An 18,420-nucleotide genomic window follows, 5' to 3' on the forward strand; every position below is an offset into this window, starting at 1 on the left:
CCGGAGCTGCAAATGACGTCAGTCAAGGTGCGAGAGCCGGCAACAGAGCCCACCATAAGGACAGAGAAAGCGCGGAGTGGAGCTCTGCCCACTGCACCGCAGCTGAGGGTGAGCTGATAATACATCTGGGACTGCTGGACTTTGAGGAGGGCCTCATAGACTGGGAAACAGAGCTGGAACCCGACTTGCCCCCTCTCCTCTCTCCTTCCTCCCCGCTGGTCCCGTCCAGCCCTGAGTGGGCTCCCGTTCATGAGTTCAGCGTTATGGCTGTGGCCTGGGTCCAGCTTGGCTCCTCCTGCTCCAAGCCCCTCCTGTCTCCACCATGGCCCCTCCCTCCTTCGTCTCCCCCATGGTCTCTGTATGCCGGCCTCCTCCCGGGTGTCCGTCCTCCTCCTGAGCCTCCTCCCAAGTTCCCACCCATCCCTCCCTTTGTTGTATCTACGGTGTGAGGACACACCTTCCGGGAGGGGGCGAAATGTCAGACTTTTGGACCCGTTTGGCCCCCGTAGTTCTTCCTGTGTTTCCTTTTATGGCCTTTTTCCTGTTCTTGTTTAGTTTGATTGCCTTATGATTCCTTGCACCTGAGTTCCTTATTATCCTGTGTATATTAGTTCCTGTCTGTTCCTTAGTTCATCGTTGGGTCTACTCGTTGAGTACGTGTGAGTACATTGCGCCTATTGTGTGGATTTCCCCTGTTTTCTGTGGATTAAAGACTATTGATTGTACTCCACATTTCCCTCGTGCTCCTTCCAACAGCGTACCGTGACAAATATGAACTAATATGACCTCTTTTTTTTCTGGGAATGTAGCCCAAATAGAGCAATAGTCACACAACATTGATGTATTTAGAGTTTTCTGACCATTTGAATTAGATTTTGAATACTCAAATGAGATCAGTCATTACATGTACATCATCTGCATGATCATTGGCCATGTAATATAATATGACTAGAAGTATTACATAGTAAAATAAGCACCAGCAGACTGTACAAAAGTTTATACCAACCAAAGGAGACCATACTGTATAATGAAACCCATTTGAGATGATAGAGCATCACTTTTGTGTGACGTCACCTAAAGTGAAGTATCTTATTTATATGTATGTAAGTATGAGTAAGCACAACCAACACATCTTTGACTTTAAGTTGTTTATCTTTTTCAGATTGGTGTATTAGACCAATACTTCACTGGTTCACACAGATTTAATTGACTTGTAATGTTATTACATCCTTTTATGATGCATCACTTTTATTATTCCTCTCTTGTAGGATGCTTCGGATAAAAGGTTCTGCTAAATTAAAAAAATCTAAATATAAATTGAGTTTTTTGCATGTTCTCACATTCCTGTCCCTTATAATTTGACTCATTCTGTTTATTAAGTTATGTGCTTGGCTCAATAAGAATAAGATACAGTTTACTCAGAAGTTTTAATCGACTGCTCTGTATTTATTGCACTTTTTGTTGTTCCATCCTCATCAGTTTATTTCATACGTGCATGTTCATATAATACTTAATGTTTGTAACTCCTGATCGCTTTTCCACAGTTGCGGGTAAAAAATAGGGAAGCCCATTTCCTCTATGTAATAAAAAATTCATTCTGAAAAAAAAAAAAAGAATTGCAAGATATAAACTTGCAATTCGGACTTTTTTTCTATATCTTGCAGTTCCAATGTCACATTGCTGGTTGCAGGGACAAGGAGTAGTAGAGGCAAGATCTAATTATAGCAGTATATTTAATAAACAAAACTCAAGAAAATTAAACAAGGAGCACGGGAGTACAGCAATGATATAACAAGTAATAAACTAACTAGTAGCAATAAGAACAGAAAATCAGCTGAAACAGACAAATTCAAGTCAAGTCAAGTCAAGTTTATTTGTACAGCGCTTTTCACGATACAAATCATTTCAAAGCAACTTTACAGCAAATTAAGTTTCTACAATAGTGACGTGACGTAAGCAGTGGGTGGAGTGTCAATCTCAAAGGAATATATGCACTGACAAACTAAAAACCATGGCAATCAACATGGGAATACTCAAACCAATGCAAAACTAAGGAACACATGGATGAAATCTGACATCTGAGTTTACGTCTAGCAATTCTGAGGGTACGTATACATGTCAATGATTGTACGGAAATGTTTTTCCTTTGCACTTTTGAAAAGTTTCATGTACAGGCGACAATGTTGTTATAACGATCCCCGTTCACACAGATCTGCAAAAACTAATAAAATGCTGTATTATCCATGTCGGGCCAGTAGTTGGCGATGTCACTTGGTAAAGTAACACTACGCACCTAAGGACAGACGCATTCCTATAGACTGAACACGTAAACCACATGTGCATGACGTCACCGTTCCTGTTTTTCACAAATTCCTGTTTTCATAGTTTACATGGAGACTATAGCGCTTTGAAACCCGTTTTCAAATGTTTGCATTTCCAGACCCCCAAACCGCTGTTGATGTGTACTGTAAGTGAATGGCCGAAACGCATAAAAAGTTTTCCGTTTTTTTTTTTTAATGATGTTGTATAAGCACCCTATCCAGTTTCTATCTTGCAATTCAGACTTTGTTTTCCTCAGAATTCTGAGTTTACATAAAGCAGTTCTGTGTTTTTAATGCCACAAATAACAAAGGTAATTGCGACTTTTTTATCACACAATTCTGAAATTTATTTCCTCGCAATTGGGAGTTCATGTCTCACAATTCAAACTTTTTTCTCTGAATTGAGAGTTTATGTCTTGCAATTTTACATTCTATTGCGACATCTCGCAATCCTGACTTTATTATATTTTGCAAAAAACAGTTTACATCTCAGATAGATGTGACATATAAACATAATAATACTATTATGCAGTAACTGCTTTAACAATACTATTATTGGAGTAACTAACTAAAAGTGGAGGCGCTAACCTAACTACATTTCTCAGTAATTTGACAGTAGTAGCATTTACAGTAATTAACTACTTTAACAAGCAGCAATGTAGTGCAGTTTATAGTAATGGTAATTAAATTATTTTATAGTCAATTCATTCTAGTAAATCGATTCATTCTAACCTAAGGTCCATTCACACCAAGAAAGATAACTATATTAGCATCAACACCAGTAGTTAGAATGAATTGATTTACTAGAATGAATTGACTATAAAATAATTAAATTACTATAGACAATTCTATAAACTGCGCTACATGATATCATCTGTTTATCCTAAGCACTTGCGCGTCTGCCACTTTAAATTCTCAAGCTCATTATAGCAGGATTGATTCTGATTGGGTGTTAATGTTTTTATCATTCTTCATCTAGAAAAAATTGTTCTGAAAGTGATTCCAACGATATTGTTTCTCTGTGCCTTCGTTATATCGTTATAGCTGTGGTGTGTACTCTGCTATTCTTTAATATTGAGAACGATTTTCTGAACTATATCTTTATCTTTATCTTTATAGTTATCGTCAATAATGTGAACAGGCCTTTACAGATCACGAAATAAAGCAAAAATTCTCAATAAGCAGCAGTTTATAGTCATTTAAAATCATTAAGAGCCGTTGTTCCAAAGAGCTGATTCCAAAGCTGATTCCAAATCATCAGTTCTTACTCTGCTGGATCTATCTGCCGCTTTTGACACTTTCAATCATCAGATCCTCCTGTCCACCCTCTCATCACTGGGCATCACAGGGATTCCACTTTGCTGGTTTGAATCCTATCTCACTGGTAGGTCTTTCAGGGTGGCCTGGGGAGGGGAGGTATCCAAAGCACAACTGGTCACTGGGGTTCCTCAGGGATCAGTTCTTGGACCCCTCCTCTTCTCCATATACACTACATCACTGGGTCCCATCATACAGGCACATGGCTTCTCCTACCATTGCTATGCTGATGACACACAGCTCTACCTCTCAATTCCTTCCGATGACCCAACGGTAGCTGCATCTCGGCATGGATGAAAGAACATCACCTACAGCTCAACCTGGCAAAGACTGAGCTTCTTGTCTTCCCTGCCACTCCAACTCTACAGCATGATTTCACCATCCAGCTAGATTCTTCTACAATTACCCCATCAACTTCGGTCAGAAATCTTGGTGTAATCTTTGATGACCAGCTGACCTTCAAATACCACATTGCAAAGACTGCTCGATCTTGCGGGTTTGCATTGCACAACATCAGAAAGATCAGGCCCTTTCTAACGGAACATGCTGCACAACTTCTTGTCCAAGCCCTTGTCATTTCTAGGCTGGACTACTGCAATGCTCTTCTGGCTGGACTTTCATCATGCACAATCAAACCTCTACAAATTATTCAAAATTCATCGTGGTACCATCATAGAGAGGCTCAAAATCACTTTCCAGAACATTCTCGTTCACCATTCCTGGCTGGTGGAATGATTTTCCCACCCCCATCCGGAATGCTGAATCCCTGACAATTTTCAAGCGACAGCTGAAAACTCATCTCTTTCAGCGCTACTTGACTTCATCTTAAATTAAAAAAAAAAAAAAACTTTGTCTTTCTCTTTATTTATTCCTTCCCTTTCTAGCTTGTACTTGTTTGAACAATGCCTATAACTTGATATTACAAGCACTTCCTGTGTCTGTTTGCCTCTTTAAGAAGAATCACTGTATGTATTCCCCAATTCCCCAATTTGGATAAAAGCGTCTGCAAAATGACTAAATGTAAATGTAAATGTTGTTAGGCACAACGTTGAGTGTCTACATATACCAGGCAAATAAACACACAGTAACAAAAATGTTATAATTTATTGATTAAATATAACAAATAATAATTCTTCCACCAAGCAATGTAGTTCTTTAACAATGGTTAGCAGAATGGTTGCCAAACAATACACAGACGCAATGGCGCAGTTATGCTGATTTAATGAGGTCGCAGGTGTGTGTTTATACAGTGTTTTACAACCCCTTTGAATGTGGCTCAGCTAATTATAAGAACCAGTGTCATGATCAGGTCAAAAGGTTTCGAACCTCAGTCTGGTCTTATGAAGTCAAGGATCAGACATTGAGCCAAGAGGCAGAATTCTGGAACGTCTTGAACTTAAAGGTGCTATAGAACGCAGTGATACAATATTTAAAATTGTTTTCTGATGTCCCCAGAGTGTGTATGTGAAGTTTTATCTCAAAATACCCCACAGATAATTTTTTATAGCTTGTTGAAATTGCCACTTTTAGGTTATGAGCCAAAATCTGCTGTTTTTTGTGTTTGTCCCCTTTAAATGCAAATGAGCTGGTACTCCCGCCTCCCTTTTCAGAAGAGTGCGGAGCTTCAAGAGCTCATGCTCGCGGGCATACCGGTGTTACGGTTTAACTGGTGGTGACCGTGTTACTGACCTCACATTGCTTCCAAATGCAATTTTTAACTAACACATTCCTATTTACGATCATTCTGGTAGCACGTGAAGGCAGCATTAGTGAAAACAGGCAGAGACAATGGTAGCTTTAGCAACATTAGCCTTACAGAGAGCCAAGAAGCTCTTTTGGAAAACAAAATATGACGCGTGATGCTTACTTTGTCTGGAGTCTGGACGTTTGCGCACGAAGTGTTGGTATCGATCCCTCTTTCAGAAGCAATCTTTGCACAACTCCAGCGCTGAACTGACCCTTGTTTGTGAGACAGTCCGGCGTAAAATGTTAGCACAAACGTATAGGACTTTTCCGTTTTTTTCCGGGACATTTCCTTCGAAAATGAAATTTAACCACCGTGTCCTCAGCGGTCTATGGAGACTCCTATGTTCGTTGGTGCATGAAACAGTAGAACATAATAAGTTATAAAATAAATGTATAAAATAAAAAAAATAAAAAACTTTCTTCCTCATCGTTGTTAGCTTTTGCTTGTTAAAATTATTAGGTTATAGAATAGAAAAGAAGATAAATATAATATAAAAGTATTATAGTAATATAATATTATGCACTGTATATAAATAATCATTTGTTCATGTTTAATACATATGTAAATATATGTATTCACATTCCTTAGAAACAGGATAAATCTGTTAATTGTGAATGCAGAATTGTGAAAATCAGTTAAAAAATATGAACATGGATCAATTAGTTAGAAGATTTAATTAGTTAAATGTATGAGATTGGTTTACATGTAATAAATTGGATTTATCGATGATAGATACATAAACCTGGTTATTGTGTATTTAAAAAGTATAGTGTAAAAGTAAAAGTATAGTGTATTTAAAATGAATAATGTTCTAACAGCTCTAAAATGAATGTTGACCCTTCTTTGACACTTAAAAGGATTCTGGCATTGTCAAGCTTAATGTTCAAAAAATTTGCCCTTAATATTAATCATATTTTTGAGGCTTGTCCCCAAACTGTCTGCCCTTTGTCCCTTGAACTTCATAACACGACCACGTGTGATCTGGTAAAGCTCACACTCCAATCTGTCTCTAAGGTAAATCCCCTTGATATTTTATCTCAAAGCAGTCCTTTGCTACAAGATCAAATTAAGCCGGACTCAGCTGGACTCCCCAGGCCGTTGATCGCGTGGATTATACAATATTAATTTGGGAAAGGAAAGGCTGGAATTAAAAGTGGGCATACTGTTTATGAAGAAGGATTATTTTATAAAATACATCTTTAACTAGGGATTATGCCGTATCATGGGGGATATCAAGAATTACCATATTCTCTCTGTGGATGTGGTGTGCTTGTTTACTACCTGCCTCCTACGATTTCAACAGATGAAGTCATATATTTCAAAATTCATGAATGTTTTGCATAATACACCACAAGCGTTGGTCGCAAGTGTCAGGAAACTAGGTAATCAACATGAGTAGTTTGTAAAACTCATCTGCAACTTTCATTACATTGATAGTCTATGAAATACTCTCGAGTGGGCAGAAATATTTATGAGGTTTGTGCAAGTAAGTTTTGAGCAGCTGCCCCTACTTTATGATCATTTATAAACATAAGAGAGAAAGCTAAACACAGAGACATACTCATCATGCTCGTATTTTTTTTACCATGTCAGATAAGGACAAACAGATTGTCCCGTATCCATCCATTCCACTTCAAGTCCATTCAAATGTTTGTATCTCATTTATCATTTAAAATGAGAGATTGTGATTGTTATAATAAACAGGAAGCAACCAATGCCCATCACAGGAGAATTGCTTTCCTTTGAAACATAGTTTAAGACTGAATCTTCAATTGTGTACGATAACATCCTGAGCTACTTGGTATACAATTGCTGTCTGATTTTTCTTGCAATTCTAATTTTAATTTCATATAGAGTATATTATGTATCCTAAATACACAAACCTAATATGTTATGCATATTTAATATTAATAACCTAACATTTAATATTATGAAGTAATTAAAATAAAATTAAAATTTTTGTATTAAAAATATTTGTACAATTTTTATATGGAACAATTTGAACTTGTTTGTAAATGATGCACTATATTCCTGTAAGGTGAAAAAAAAATCCTGTTAAAATGTGATTTCCACTGCATTTTAAATTATGTGTTAATAACATCCTATGGTATTTGGTATAAAATTGCTGAATCAGTTGTCTTCCTAATTCTAAATTCGTATCTAATTTATTATGTATCCTAAACACATAAACATAATAAATTTGTTATAAAAAACTAATATTTAGTATGATAAACTAATAAATATTAATTCATGTTTTCATGTTTTGTATTTAAAAAAGAAAGAAAGAAAGAAAGAAAGAAAGAAAGAAGTTGTCCGTTAGTTTTAATTAAAAACAAACAACCCTTGGTATCCATAGTGTCCCATGTTAGAGACTCTGTTTCAGAGGCTCTTATTAGCTTAGCTGGTGTGTATTAAATATCTGTTGGGTTTTCTGGAAACACCTGTCATGAGCATGTGCAAAACCATGCCTGCATGTTTGCCTTCCCCAAGGTCATATTTCAGTAATTTCCTGACAGTTTAATTACTCTACATTAGTATCCTCACCACAAAGCAAATAAAATCACAATGAACACCATAAAAGGTGCAATGTTCCTTTCGTAAAGATCCACGTGATAGGCACTATCCTAGAAGTCCAATTTTCCTAATGACAATTAAACATACCATTTTTCCCAACCTCCCATCTCACAGGCTTTAAATATCACTCATGTTCTGATAAATGTTCCCAGTTGTCCTTACTGACCCATAGCACATTACTAAGTGCCTTTATACTGTAATAGGCCAGTTGGACTGTATGTAATGCTTTTCACAGAACAATGAAACATGATCTTAACTCTTGTAGAGATTGTCATGTGAAAACTCCTCCACAACCCCCAAATGTCTTTGAAACTACTTTTTAAAAGACTCAGGAACTGAGCATTATCAGCTTTATATCTACATAATTGTGAATCCTGGGAGAGCAGAGAGCACTCTGGGCAAAGCTTTTTGCTAGTAGTTTGGTTAGTACATTGACACTGACGTCCCAAATGGACGGGTGATTATGTTAATAATCTGCACTATAAAATTATTTTATACCTGCAGTGAGCTACATGTTAGATTTACCATCAAACTGCTTGTATCCACATATATTATGCATACTTGTCTCGAAGAATTCATAAAAAATATAATTTTGTGTCATTAACTTTAAAGCTAACACACTCTGTAAGTATTATATTATTGTAATACTTAAATTAGATTATATGTATATTCTATTCCATTTACTATGTTCTATAACCTAATCATTTTAATATGTGAAAGCTACAAACAATGGGGGGGTCATCAAAAATATTATTCGTACAACTTTTCTAGTTTTACCTTTTAAATAATGCAAGGGTTTAACCAAAGACAAAACAAAAATCCATATTTTTGAAACTTTAATCTACTCTGAGGGAAGCCACAAGAAAGTGCACTTCTTCCTTTTTAAAAAAAAAAAAACAATTCATTTTTTCAGTTCTGGGAAGTAATAAAACACATGAAACCACAGGCCATTGTCCAGACGTTTTACATTTACCATAAGCATTTTGAAGTACTAAAATCTCATGTCAAATTAGCATGGCCTTTAATGATTGCATCAGATGACATTACCTCTGAGTGAGAGCCACTGTAACTGGATCTCCTTCAACCAACACAGTATATAACTCACTTCATATTGAGAGAGAGCAAGACCACAGCGCTCAACTGCTCAGCAGACACATCATCTAGGTAGGAAAGAGTTCCTTTTCTTTATGGCATCTAATAAACAACCATTTTAATAAGTAGTTTGTGATGCATGTGGTACAGAACAGAGATATTTTGATATATGATTAATATATGTTCAGTTGCAATTATTAAATGTGCCATTATATGCCTTTATATTCTATTTAAGTACAGCCCGGTGCTGTATGATTTGTTATGGATTTTAAGCTAAATATATATTTTTGATAAAACATTTGGCTAATTTCACTTGTGTTTTGTTTTTCATTTTTCAAGTGACTATTGTGAATAATAAAAGGTTTTATTATTTTTTTTATATATTTATTTTATATATTTATTTATTATGATGATTTACTGTTGCTTATACTTTGACAAGTTTTTAATAACAAATCTCCTCTATTATATGTTGTGAATTGTTAGATGACTTTAAAACTGATTTGATGACAACAAAAACAAAAGAAAACAATCTGCATCTCTGCACACCTGTGCGATGGGCCATATTCCAAGAACAGACTGCTGCGTTTATAGCAGCCCGGGTCTGTCTCATTTAGCAGTGTTTGCTCAGAGCTTGGCAACCATCTTTAGTGCTTCATCTTGAAAATAAAAAGACTTCCTGTATACACTGTGTCTGCTGCAAATTACACAGACGGAAATCCATCAATTAGTGCACTTATCTGACAGAGGATACAATGCATTTGGATTGAAATGAGATTTTCTATGAGAAACTTCCTAAATTGGACAGTTTTCCAAGAATGGTCTTACACAAAAGATGAAGACTACATTGCTTCAATCTGAATTTAAAAACATGTGGATGCTGTCATAAATGTACAACATGACAACATATTAAATTTTTCATGTTAACTTTGTTACTATTTGCTAACTTTCATGATTACTCTCATATAGAAAATCATTTTAGTAAATCAGTTTCTTTGGATTGTTCATTTCCATGAACCTGTTAAAAAAAAAAAAAAATAAATAGCCAAAAGCCTTTAGTTTACATCATGGCCATGAGCCGTGACCTAATATTTGCTAGTCAAAAGTTGGTGGTATTCAAAAGAGGGACAATTTTTGCTCTACTGAACATTTGGTTGAACAAAAAAAATGTTATATTAATGTATATAAAGTTGTTTTATCTAGATTAGTTCATTTTGAATTATAGTGTGAATGTATCTTCTATTTTTCTGTGTTTATGTTTTGTATAGCTAAATGCTACTCTGATAGCAAACATAATTTTGTTATACTGATTATATTTTGCAATGGGGTCAAAAAGATTTTTTGAAATAAATTAATACTTTTTGTTCATCATTAGATTGATCAGAAGTGACAATAAAGACATCTATAAGGTTACAAAATATTTCTATTAAAAGTAAATGCTTTTCTTTTGAACTTTCTGTTCATCAAAGAATCCTTAAATGCTGGTTTCCGCAAAAAAACATTAAGCAGTAACTGTTTTCAACACTGATAATAAGAAATGTTTCTTGAGCATCAAATCAACATATTATGCTGCGTTCAAGTCCTCTTGGGACGTTCGTACTTACGAGTTGACAAGTCGTAATTACGACGTCAGGTGCGTTCAAGTCAGTTTAATCGGCACAAGATGGCGGTGTACCTTCTTTTAATAAATTACAAGAAAATACAACAGGGTCTGTTAACTCTGCTTATAGAAAATGAAGAGCAAAGAATTCGCATCAGGTGTGTTTTGCGTTTTTAATATTTTTAAAAAGTAATTTATGAAGCCACTTTAATCTGTATTGCATAAAAACGTATTAATTGTTATATTACAAAACTATCAATTTAAACAAAAATGTACTGTCAACTACAGACGTTGCATCCATCGATTCCGCCATGTTTCTCATTGACACGCCCCCAACTTGGAAACTCGGGGCTTAAAGAAAATTTCGAGTTTCCCACTCGTAATAACGACTTTGTGGTGGCGTTCATGTGCGTTCAACTCGTAAATACGATCTACCCGACATGACTTGAACGCACCATTAGCTCCAACTTGCCTCAACACACCTGACTTTTTGGCCCAGTTACGCTATTAAGTTGTTTGTTTTAAAGTTGTATTAGTATAATTGTTTTATATGTTTATATGTGTTTATATCAGATAAATATTCTGATAACAAAAATAAAGTATATAATTTATATATATATATATATATACTGCTAAATTTTCAAATGGGTTGCTCGACTGTAATTCAACACAGCAAAAACAGGCATATTCTGTTGCACTTACAGTAGGTCGAATAGTTTGAATTAAGTTCAGTTCTTCCTCACAATCTATAACTTTGAATCTAAATTTAATATATTCAATGGTCATGCTAGTTTAAAGCAGGACAATGTGGATATTCAAGCTTAATAATGTGAGAGTAATCTCTGCGCCATGGTAAAAACTCCAAAAAAATACAAAAGAAATAATGAATCTCGACTCACACTTTCAAAAAGCAATTCCGCCCTCAATAAAGAAGCCAGTCGTCATTTTAAGTAGACAGATTCACTCAAGTGGAGGTGTCATTGTTTTGTTTTATGCATATTATGTGTGCCAAATGGCCTGAACACCTCAGGCGATGTGCCACAAAATATTACTTCTTGTATAGCTTCATACTTTTCTCTGTTAGACTTACACTAATATGTGTGAGAGGCACTTTTAAAGCTTCACCATCCGTTACAATGGCTTTATTGCTATAATGCTTTACTCACACTCACAGGCTCTGAGAATTTGCATGGCAGGCTGGCATCGCTGTCACTCTCACCTTGTGGCGAGGTTAGTGTGTGCAGGTCCAATCACCTTCTCCCAGTTCAACCTTGAGCCTCAGCACACAAAAGCAGCCGTTAAAGCAAACACAAACAATGTTATTAATATCAACGACTGACTTGTCCTTACAGAATATCCTCACTAAGCTCACCAAATGCAGATTGGAAAGGAGTTTGTGAGGCAAAACAGCTTCTACAAATGTGTGATAAATGAGGAGGAAACAGACCTGGATTCTGCAGATGTGTTTGAGGTGGGTGTTGTTCCCTTTCAGTCGGTCACTCTCGACGTCACGTCGGATGACTGACGAATTGGGGCTCTCGCTTAGAGAGACCAATCTACTTCGAGTGTAAACTAAACGAGCCAATGCACATTGGCATGCGATTATTGCATCCAGCTGCTGCTGATCACAGCGTGAACCGAGACATTTCTCTTATACACTGTATGTGTTTTGGAGAGCTGGGGGTGGAGGGGAGTACAAATATTTACGGAAGATGATCCGGTACAATAGCAATTGGTTGAAGTGAATCTGACTTATATTACATTGTGCTTCACCTCCTTACCTTGGCAAGATGCTTCCATAATCTTTTCCTCTTGCCAGTTGGCTTTCAAAGGGAAGGCCTTTGCCATCGACCACCGGAGCCGGAAAAGTCCGGAACAGCTAAGCTTCAGGGATGAAAATGGAGCTAGTCCACTACACTATGCTTCAGCCGGAGGAAACGTGGACATAATTCGCCTCATTGTTTCTGTCGTGGGCCCTGAGGGTAAGACTTACTCCTTGACAAGGTTGTACATTTGCGATGTAAAGAAAGTAGCGACTGGTCTTTATTTCTGTATTGTGACACATCTGAGTGAAACAGATTACCAAAAAAGGAAAAAATGTCGAGCTGTGACTTTGGTTTAACCATCGGTTGTTGAATGGATAGGAGTAAATCTGAATGTGACAAAAGAAATGGGTCAGGTTTAAGTGGACTATATGACTGGAGAAGTTCTGTCAAAGGAAATAAGTCTGTCGTTTCACCAGAAGATGGAGTTATGATATTTTGGCTGAAAATTACAAGCTCAAAAAAAAAAAAAGTAAAAAAAAAAAAATAATAATAATGTTACACTTTATTTTCATAGTCCACTTTATACATTCTACTAACTATAAGTAACTTTGCAACTACATGTCAACTAATTCTCATTAATTTGCAACTACATGTCTACTAAGTATCAGAGTAGACTGTTAGGTTAGGTTTAGGGTTAGTAGAATAAGTTTTCCTGGCCAGGACGTGTCCTGGGAAAATGGCACGTATAGTCACCCTAGGTTAACACAAGCTAAAGATATTTCCACATTTTATTCTACAACATAAAACACGATACCGCCGAGTGATCTTTTAAAAGCTTTTACTCATCTTAAAAAGGCGTTTGCTAAGTGGCTAAGTTGCTAAATGGCTAAATGGTACTACAAAGTTGTCAGGGACATTAAAAGTTGCCGCGCTGAACAGGTAAACTCATCTAAAGACTGAAAGAGTTGTTGGAAGTCCAGAAAACACCAAACTCTGACATGTTCATTTTAAATGAAAATATGACACCCCAGAAATTTAACTGACAGTTTGTAGATAACACTAGATTTGGAACAGAAAAAAAATTAACTTTAAGGCTTGGGATCCAGTTCTAGGAAATAAGCAACTGCATCCAACTTTGAGGCAGCAAATAAATCATCTACTTAATCTGCATAAAATGACATTTTAACCATCATAACAAACAACATATTTTGAGAAATTACACTTGAGACTTTGTTTTGCACTAATTGCATTGTAAATATACGGTATAGATGTGTTTTGAAGGCCTTGTTCTTAGGTTTTGCTTATTCACCTCAGTCTTTTGCTATTCAGATCACATCAGGTCAATGTCTCATTATGTTCTAATGATTATAAAACTATCACATAATCTCCCCAGGGATCACACACTTACGTCACGGGGAGGCTTATTGTGATCGCAGTACTTCAATAAATCATCGACAGAACAGAGCCACCAGTTCACTCACTACGATGGAAAAAGACCAAATGATATTCAGAGTGCACATTTCTCTTCCTAATTACATCAATTACAGAGCAATATCCTGCTGAAATAAACAAACCAGCCCAAGGTGGGAAGCTGGTCTCCCAGATTGTATAAGATGATCAGTTTGGTCTGTGTTTAGGCACTTGTTAGCTGGTTAGAATGGCAGATGAGTTGACAAACCAGCTAAATACATGTCATACAGGAAAAAAAGTGCAAACACCGCCCATCAGCCAATTCTAAAGATTTCAATGGTCGTGTCAACCACAGTGCTGATTGTGCGCACAATGCTGAACCAAATACTAACCCCTAACTCTAACCTACACCCTATCCAGCATAACTGTTTGTCATGAAATCCATTCATGACATTTTTCTGAACTCTGAAATTAATCAATTAAGTCTGAACTTGTCTTGAAAGGTGACTCAGTGATTGAATTAGACAATCAAATTTTTGGGGCTTAACTGGTTTGGGGGGAAAATCACACTAAACACCAGGTTTGCCAGGCTGGGAGACCAGTTAAACCAGCTTAAACCAGCTACAATAAGTAAGGTAGGTAGTGTTTAGGTTGAACAATTCACAAAATATTACAAAAAGCTGGAATTTGAATATGACAGAATGTTGGGTGGATTATCATCTTTTTAGCCAATCAGAGGAGAGATGCAAAATATGTCATTTAAATGTGACACACTATGTCAATGCAGGAAACCCATATTCTGTAATTGTCTCAATGACAAAATGATCTGTATTCAGACAGAACCAGGGCGTAAACCTGAAGTGCTTCAAATATTTTTTAGATTCCATATAGTTTGCATATAGAAAATATGCCTTGTCTAAAATTATTTATTAATTTTATTACAACCTACAGTATATGTTAAATCAAAAATGCCCTTTTTAACAGTTTTAACTGAATCTGAAATACAAGGACAAAAGTGTTTGCTTTGTTTTAGAAAGCAATCACTCTTATTGGTCAGAGAGTTCACCCTTCCCTCAATGCATACGCTATACGTGCAAAAGCTTGAGGGCGAGTGATGCCAAAGACTATAGAAATACAAAGGCGGTTCAGTCCTATACTTATGAATGGGAGAAACTGCAACACACAATATGGTGGAAAAGTCCTGCCTTCTAAATGAAAGAGCCAATCGCTGATTGGTAAAGTCATTGCGTCACTGCAGCGGCCGTTATAAGCTGCGTGCGCAGTGTTAAGCGCATTATAACTGCTCATGCGCATTGGCTAGTCTAGCCTGAAAAATAAGCTTTTTAAAGGGGTCATATGATGCTGCTAAAAAGAACATTATTTTGTGTATTTGGTGTAATTAAATGTGATCAGAGTAGACTGTTAGGTTAGGTTTAGGGTTAGTAGAATAAGTTTACATATACTTGCAAAGTTTAGTCAGTATGTTGTATGTTGTGGACCCATCAAAATAAAATGTTAGAAGATATTAAGCAGACAATCTACCAATACTCTAATGACTGCTAGTTGCAAAGTTACTTACTCTTAATGTCTAAAGTGGACAATAACAATAAAGTGTTACCAAAATTAACAATAGTATTCACAATAGTGCTGTGGGGATGACTGTAAGCCAAAACCAAAATGAGCAAAAAAGCCAAAATGTTTTGTAAGCCAAAACCTGAAAATGAGTTAACATTTTTTTGTTTGTTTGTTTTTCACCTGAGATAAGGTCTGTGGTTAACTAGGGTGACCATACGTGCCATTTTCCCAGGACGCGTCCTGGCCAGGATTTCTATATTGCCTAAAATATCTAGGTTTTGGCTTTGTTTGCGTGTGCAGACCGATCGGTGTATGACATCAAAATACCTTGCGAGTTCAGCGAGCAGTTTTTGAGATTTCAGGATTCCCCCAATTATTTAGATAGGACTTGGTCTTGTTTGAGCTGCCCCGAGGCATTGCAAATATGGCCACCGAGTGAACAGACTTTCTTTGAAAGGGACTTCATGTCATGTTATCGCCAAAAAAATTTCAACATTTATGTGGACAATATTAAAATATGTACACTATAGTATCTGTTTTCAATGTTAGTCTTGACAAATACAGATTTCTGAAACACATAAAGGAGGCTCAACATGGCCCATATAGTTGAGCTTGAAATCACACCTTGCGCATTTTCATTCATATTTTTGCAAATTATTGTTATTGTTATTATTATTATTATTCACGTGACATGCTCACAATTGCATAGTATTTTTTTAAACATTTCTTAATTAAAACATATCCTTAATGAATCAGTCTAACAAATTTTTTTTTTTTTTTAATTGTAGCATTAAATTTTTTTTTAAAGGGGTCATCGGATGCCCATTTTCTACAAGTTGATATGTTCATTATTACATCCAACAACAAAACACCTCAATCGCCTAATCGGAGACGTTCTTGTCTTCCCCTGCACCGGAGTCGACACAAGGGCGGACTGATGACAGCTCACTCAGGGCAGGTCAAAGGTAAGACACTAGTGTCAATCAACTATCGTGGGAGGGGCCTGTGCAGAACTACGTCATTCTGACAGGAATCTCAGAACAGCCTGATTTGAGAAAGGGGATTTTAAAATAGGGATTTAAAAAAAAAACACTGGGTGGATTTTTATCATTATAGGATGGATGTGTACACACACTTCCAACACACATTTATGTTCAAACAACTTGTAAAGTGAATTTTGCATCCGATGACCCCTTTAAGTCATTAATCGTGCCTTTTCGCTTAAGGTATTTGGACTTGTCGCTTTGAAACATTGCTTACCTCTGAATGCTTAGTCAATGTCCTACTGTCTAGAACGCACCAACCACTCCATATAAATTTTGTGTTTCTTGCTGTGTAGAGCTGAATGTACAGGATGAGCAGGGGAGAACTCCCCTGCACTGGGCTGTAGAGCAGGATCAACAGCAGAGCTGCATGTTACTGCTGGAACTGGGCGCTGACCCCAACATCCTCAACGGCGCCATGATGGGCCCTCTGCATCTGGCTGTCACAAAGAGATACAATCATCTAGTAGAGGTCAGTCACACATGCTGCTGGGAATCTGCTGGTGTCGCAGTCAGGGCAGGGAGCAGCAGTAGATATGCTGTTTGCAATCTGTTGAATATTTTGTCAGGATGTGCATCAGACTGTATCAGATATGCTGTACTGGTCAAAAGTGTCTCAAGCTCACCAAGGCTGCATTTATTTCCTTAAAAATAGAGTAAAAAATTATTACAATTTTAAAGAACTGTTTTCTATTTTTATATATTTTAAAATGTAATTTATTCTTTTGATGGCAAAGTTGAATGTTCAGCAGCCATTACTCCAGTCTTCAACCTCACATGATACTTAAGAAATCATTCTGTTATTGAGACTGTCAGTCTGTTTTGGTGGTGGGGATTTTCAGTTACTGAATCTGAAATATAAGGACAAAAGTGCTTTGTTTTAGAAAGTAATCGCTCTTATTGGTCAGAAAGTTCACCCCTCCCTCAATGCATACGCTATACGTGCACAAGCTTGAGGGTGATGCTCAAACATGTTATTGCCAGAAATGTTTAAACATTTATGTAGACAGTATGATATATATGATGATATGATTCAATGTTAGTCTTGACAAATCCAGATTTCTGAAACGCGTAAAGGAGACGCAACATTCATAGTTGAGCTTGAAATCACATCTTGCACATTTTCATTCATAATAAACCGACTGACAGTTATTGAGACTGTCAGTCTGTTTTGGTGGTGGGGATTTTTCAGTTACTATTTCAGCAGGTTGCATCATTATTAAGTAGGCGACGGCATTGTCTTTATGAGTCATTTGAATCATTTATGCAACTGATTCGTCCACAAATCACTAGCTGCATTCTAAATCACCTACTTATCTACCTACTTAAAATGTACTTTGTGACTATTAAAAAAGTATGTTCTAGTGTAAATATGAGTAGTATGATGAAAGAAATTTGGATGAACTACTTCCGCCATATTGTCACTGTCACATGTCGATTCACTGCCATTCTCAACTCCTCTCCCGTGGCTTCATGGGATAGTAAAGTGTCCATTGATTATGCATTTCGGAATCTCAGGTGGCAGAAGTAGATAAATCATCTGGGTACATTTCATCTACTGTTTTTTAAATACAATGAATTTGGACAGTATGTAAGTTGGCATATTTGGACGCAGCACCTGATTTATTCATTAATTTATTAGTTTGTTCATTCAAGTGACTGCCTGAATTCAGAATAGCATGCTAGCATAGCATTATTATTTCTAATTGTAATAGTAGTATGCTAATATGCTTTTCTGAATTGAGCCAGTGTCTTTACAAGTGAGTCATTGAATTATTCATTCAACCAATTCACAGCACTGATTCATTCATTCAGGAATGAAACATGGAGACACAGCGGGTGATTCTGCCTTGACATTTTTGGATCTGTTTTTCATTAGTAGAGGCAGTTTGGTTTTTGAAATAAACTAAAATGAATAAAATGTTTTTCGTTAATTTAAATGAAGCTTAAATGTAATGTGTATATATATATATATATA

At 36.4% G+C, this 18,420-nt stretch overlaps 1 protein-coding gene across 1 annotated transcript in view; it reads left to right on the forward strand.

The window, feature by feature from the left end:
- The window catches only part of LOC107754209 (transient receptor potential cation channel subfamily A member 1-like), a 76,801-nt gene that overhangs the window by 34,559 nt on the left and 23,822 nt on the right, over window positions 1-18,420 (forward strand). The window contains exons 2-4 of the mRNA XM_016570580.1: window positions 12,001-12,119; window positions 12,468-12,630; window positions 16,739-16,914. Coding sequence (XP_016426066.1) covers window positions 12,024-12,119; window positions 12,468-12,630; window positions 16,739-16,914 — 435 coding nt within the window. The 5' untranslated portion in view covers window positions 12,001-12,023. The remainder of the gene's footprint in view (window positions 1-12,000; window positions 12,120-12,467; window positions 12,631-16,738; window positions 16,915-18,420) is intronic.

This window comes from Sinocyclocheilus rhinocerous, unplaced genomic scaffold, assembly GCF_001515625.1.
Source record: "Sinocyclocheilus rhinocerous isolate Xijiao unplaced genomic scaffold, SAMN03320098_v1.1 scaffold442, whole genome shotgun sequence".
NCBI lineage: Eukaryota > Metazoa > Chordata > Actinopteri > Cypriniformes > Cyprinidae > Sinocyclocheilus > Sinocyclocheilus rhinocerous.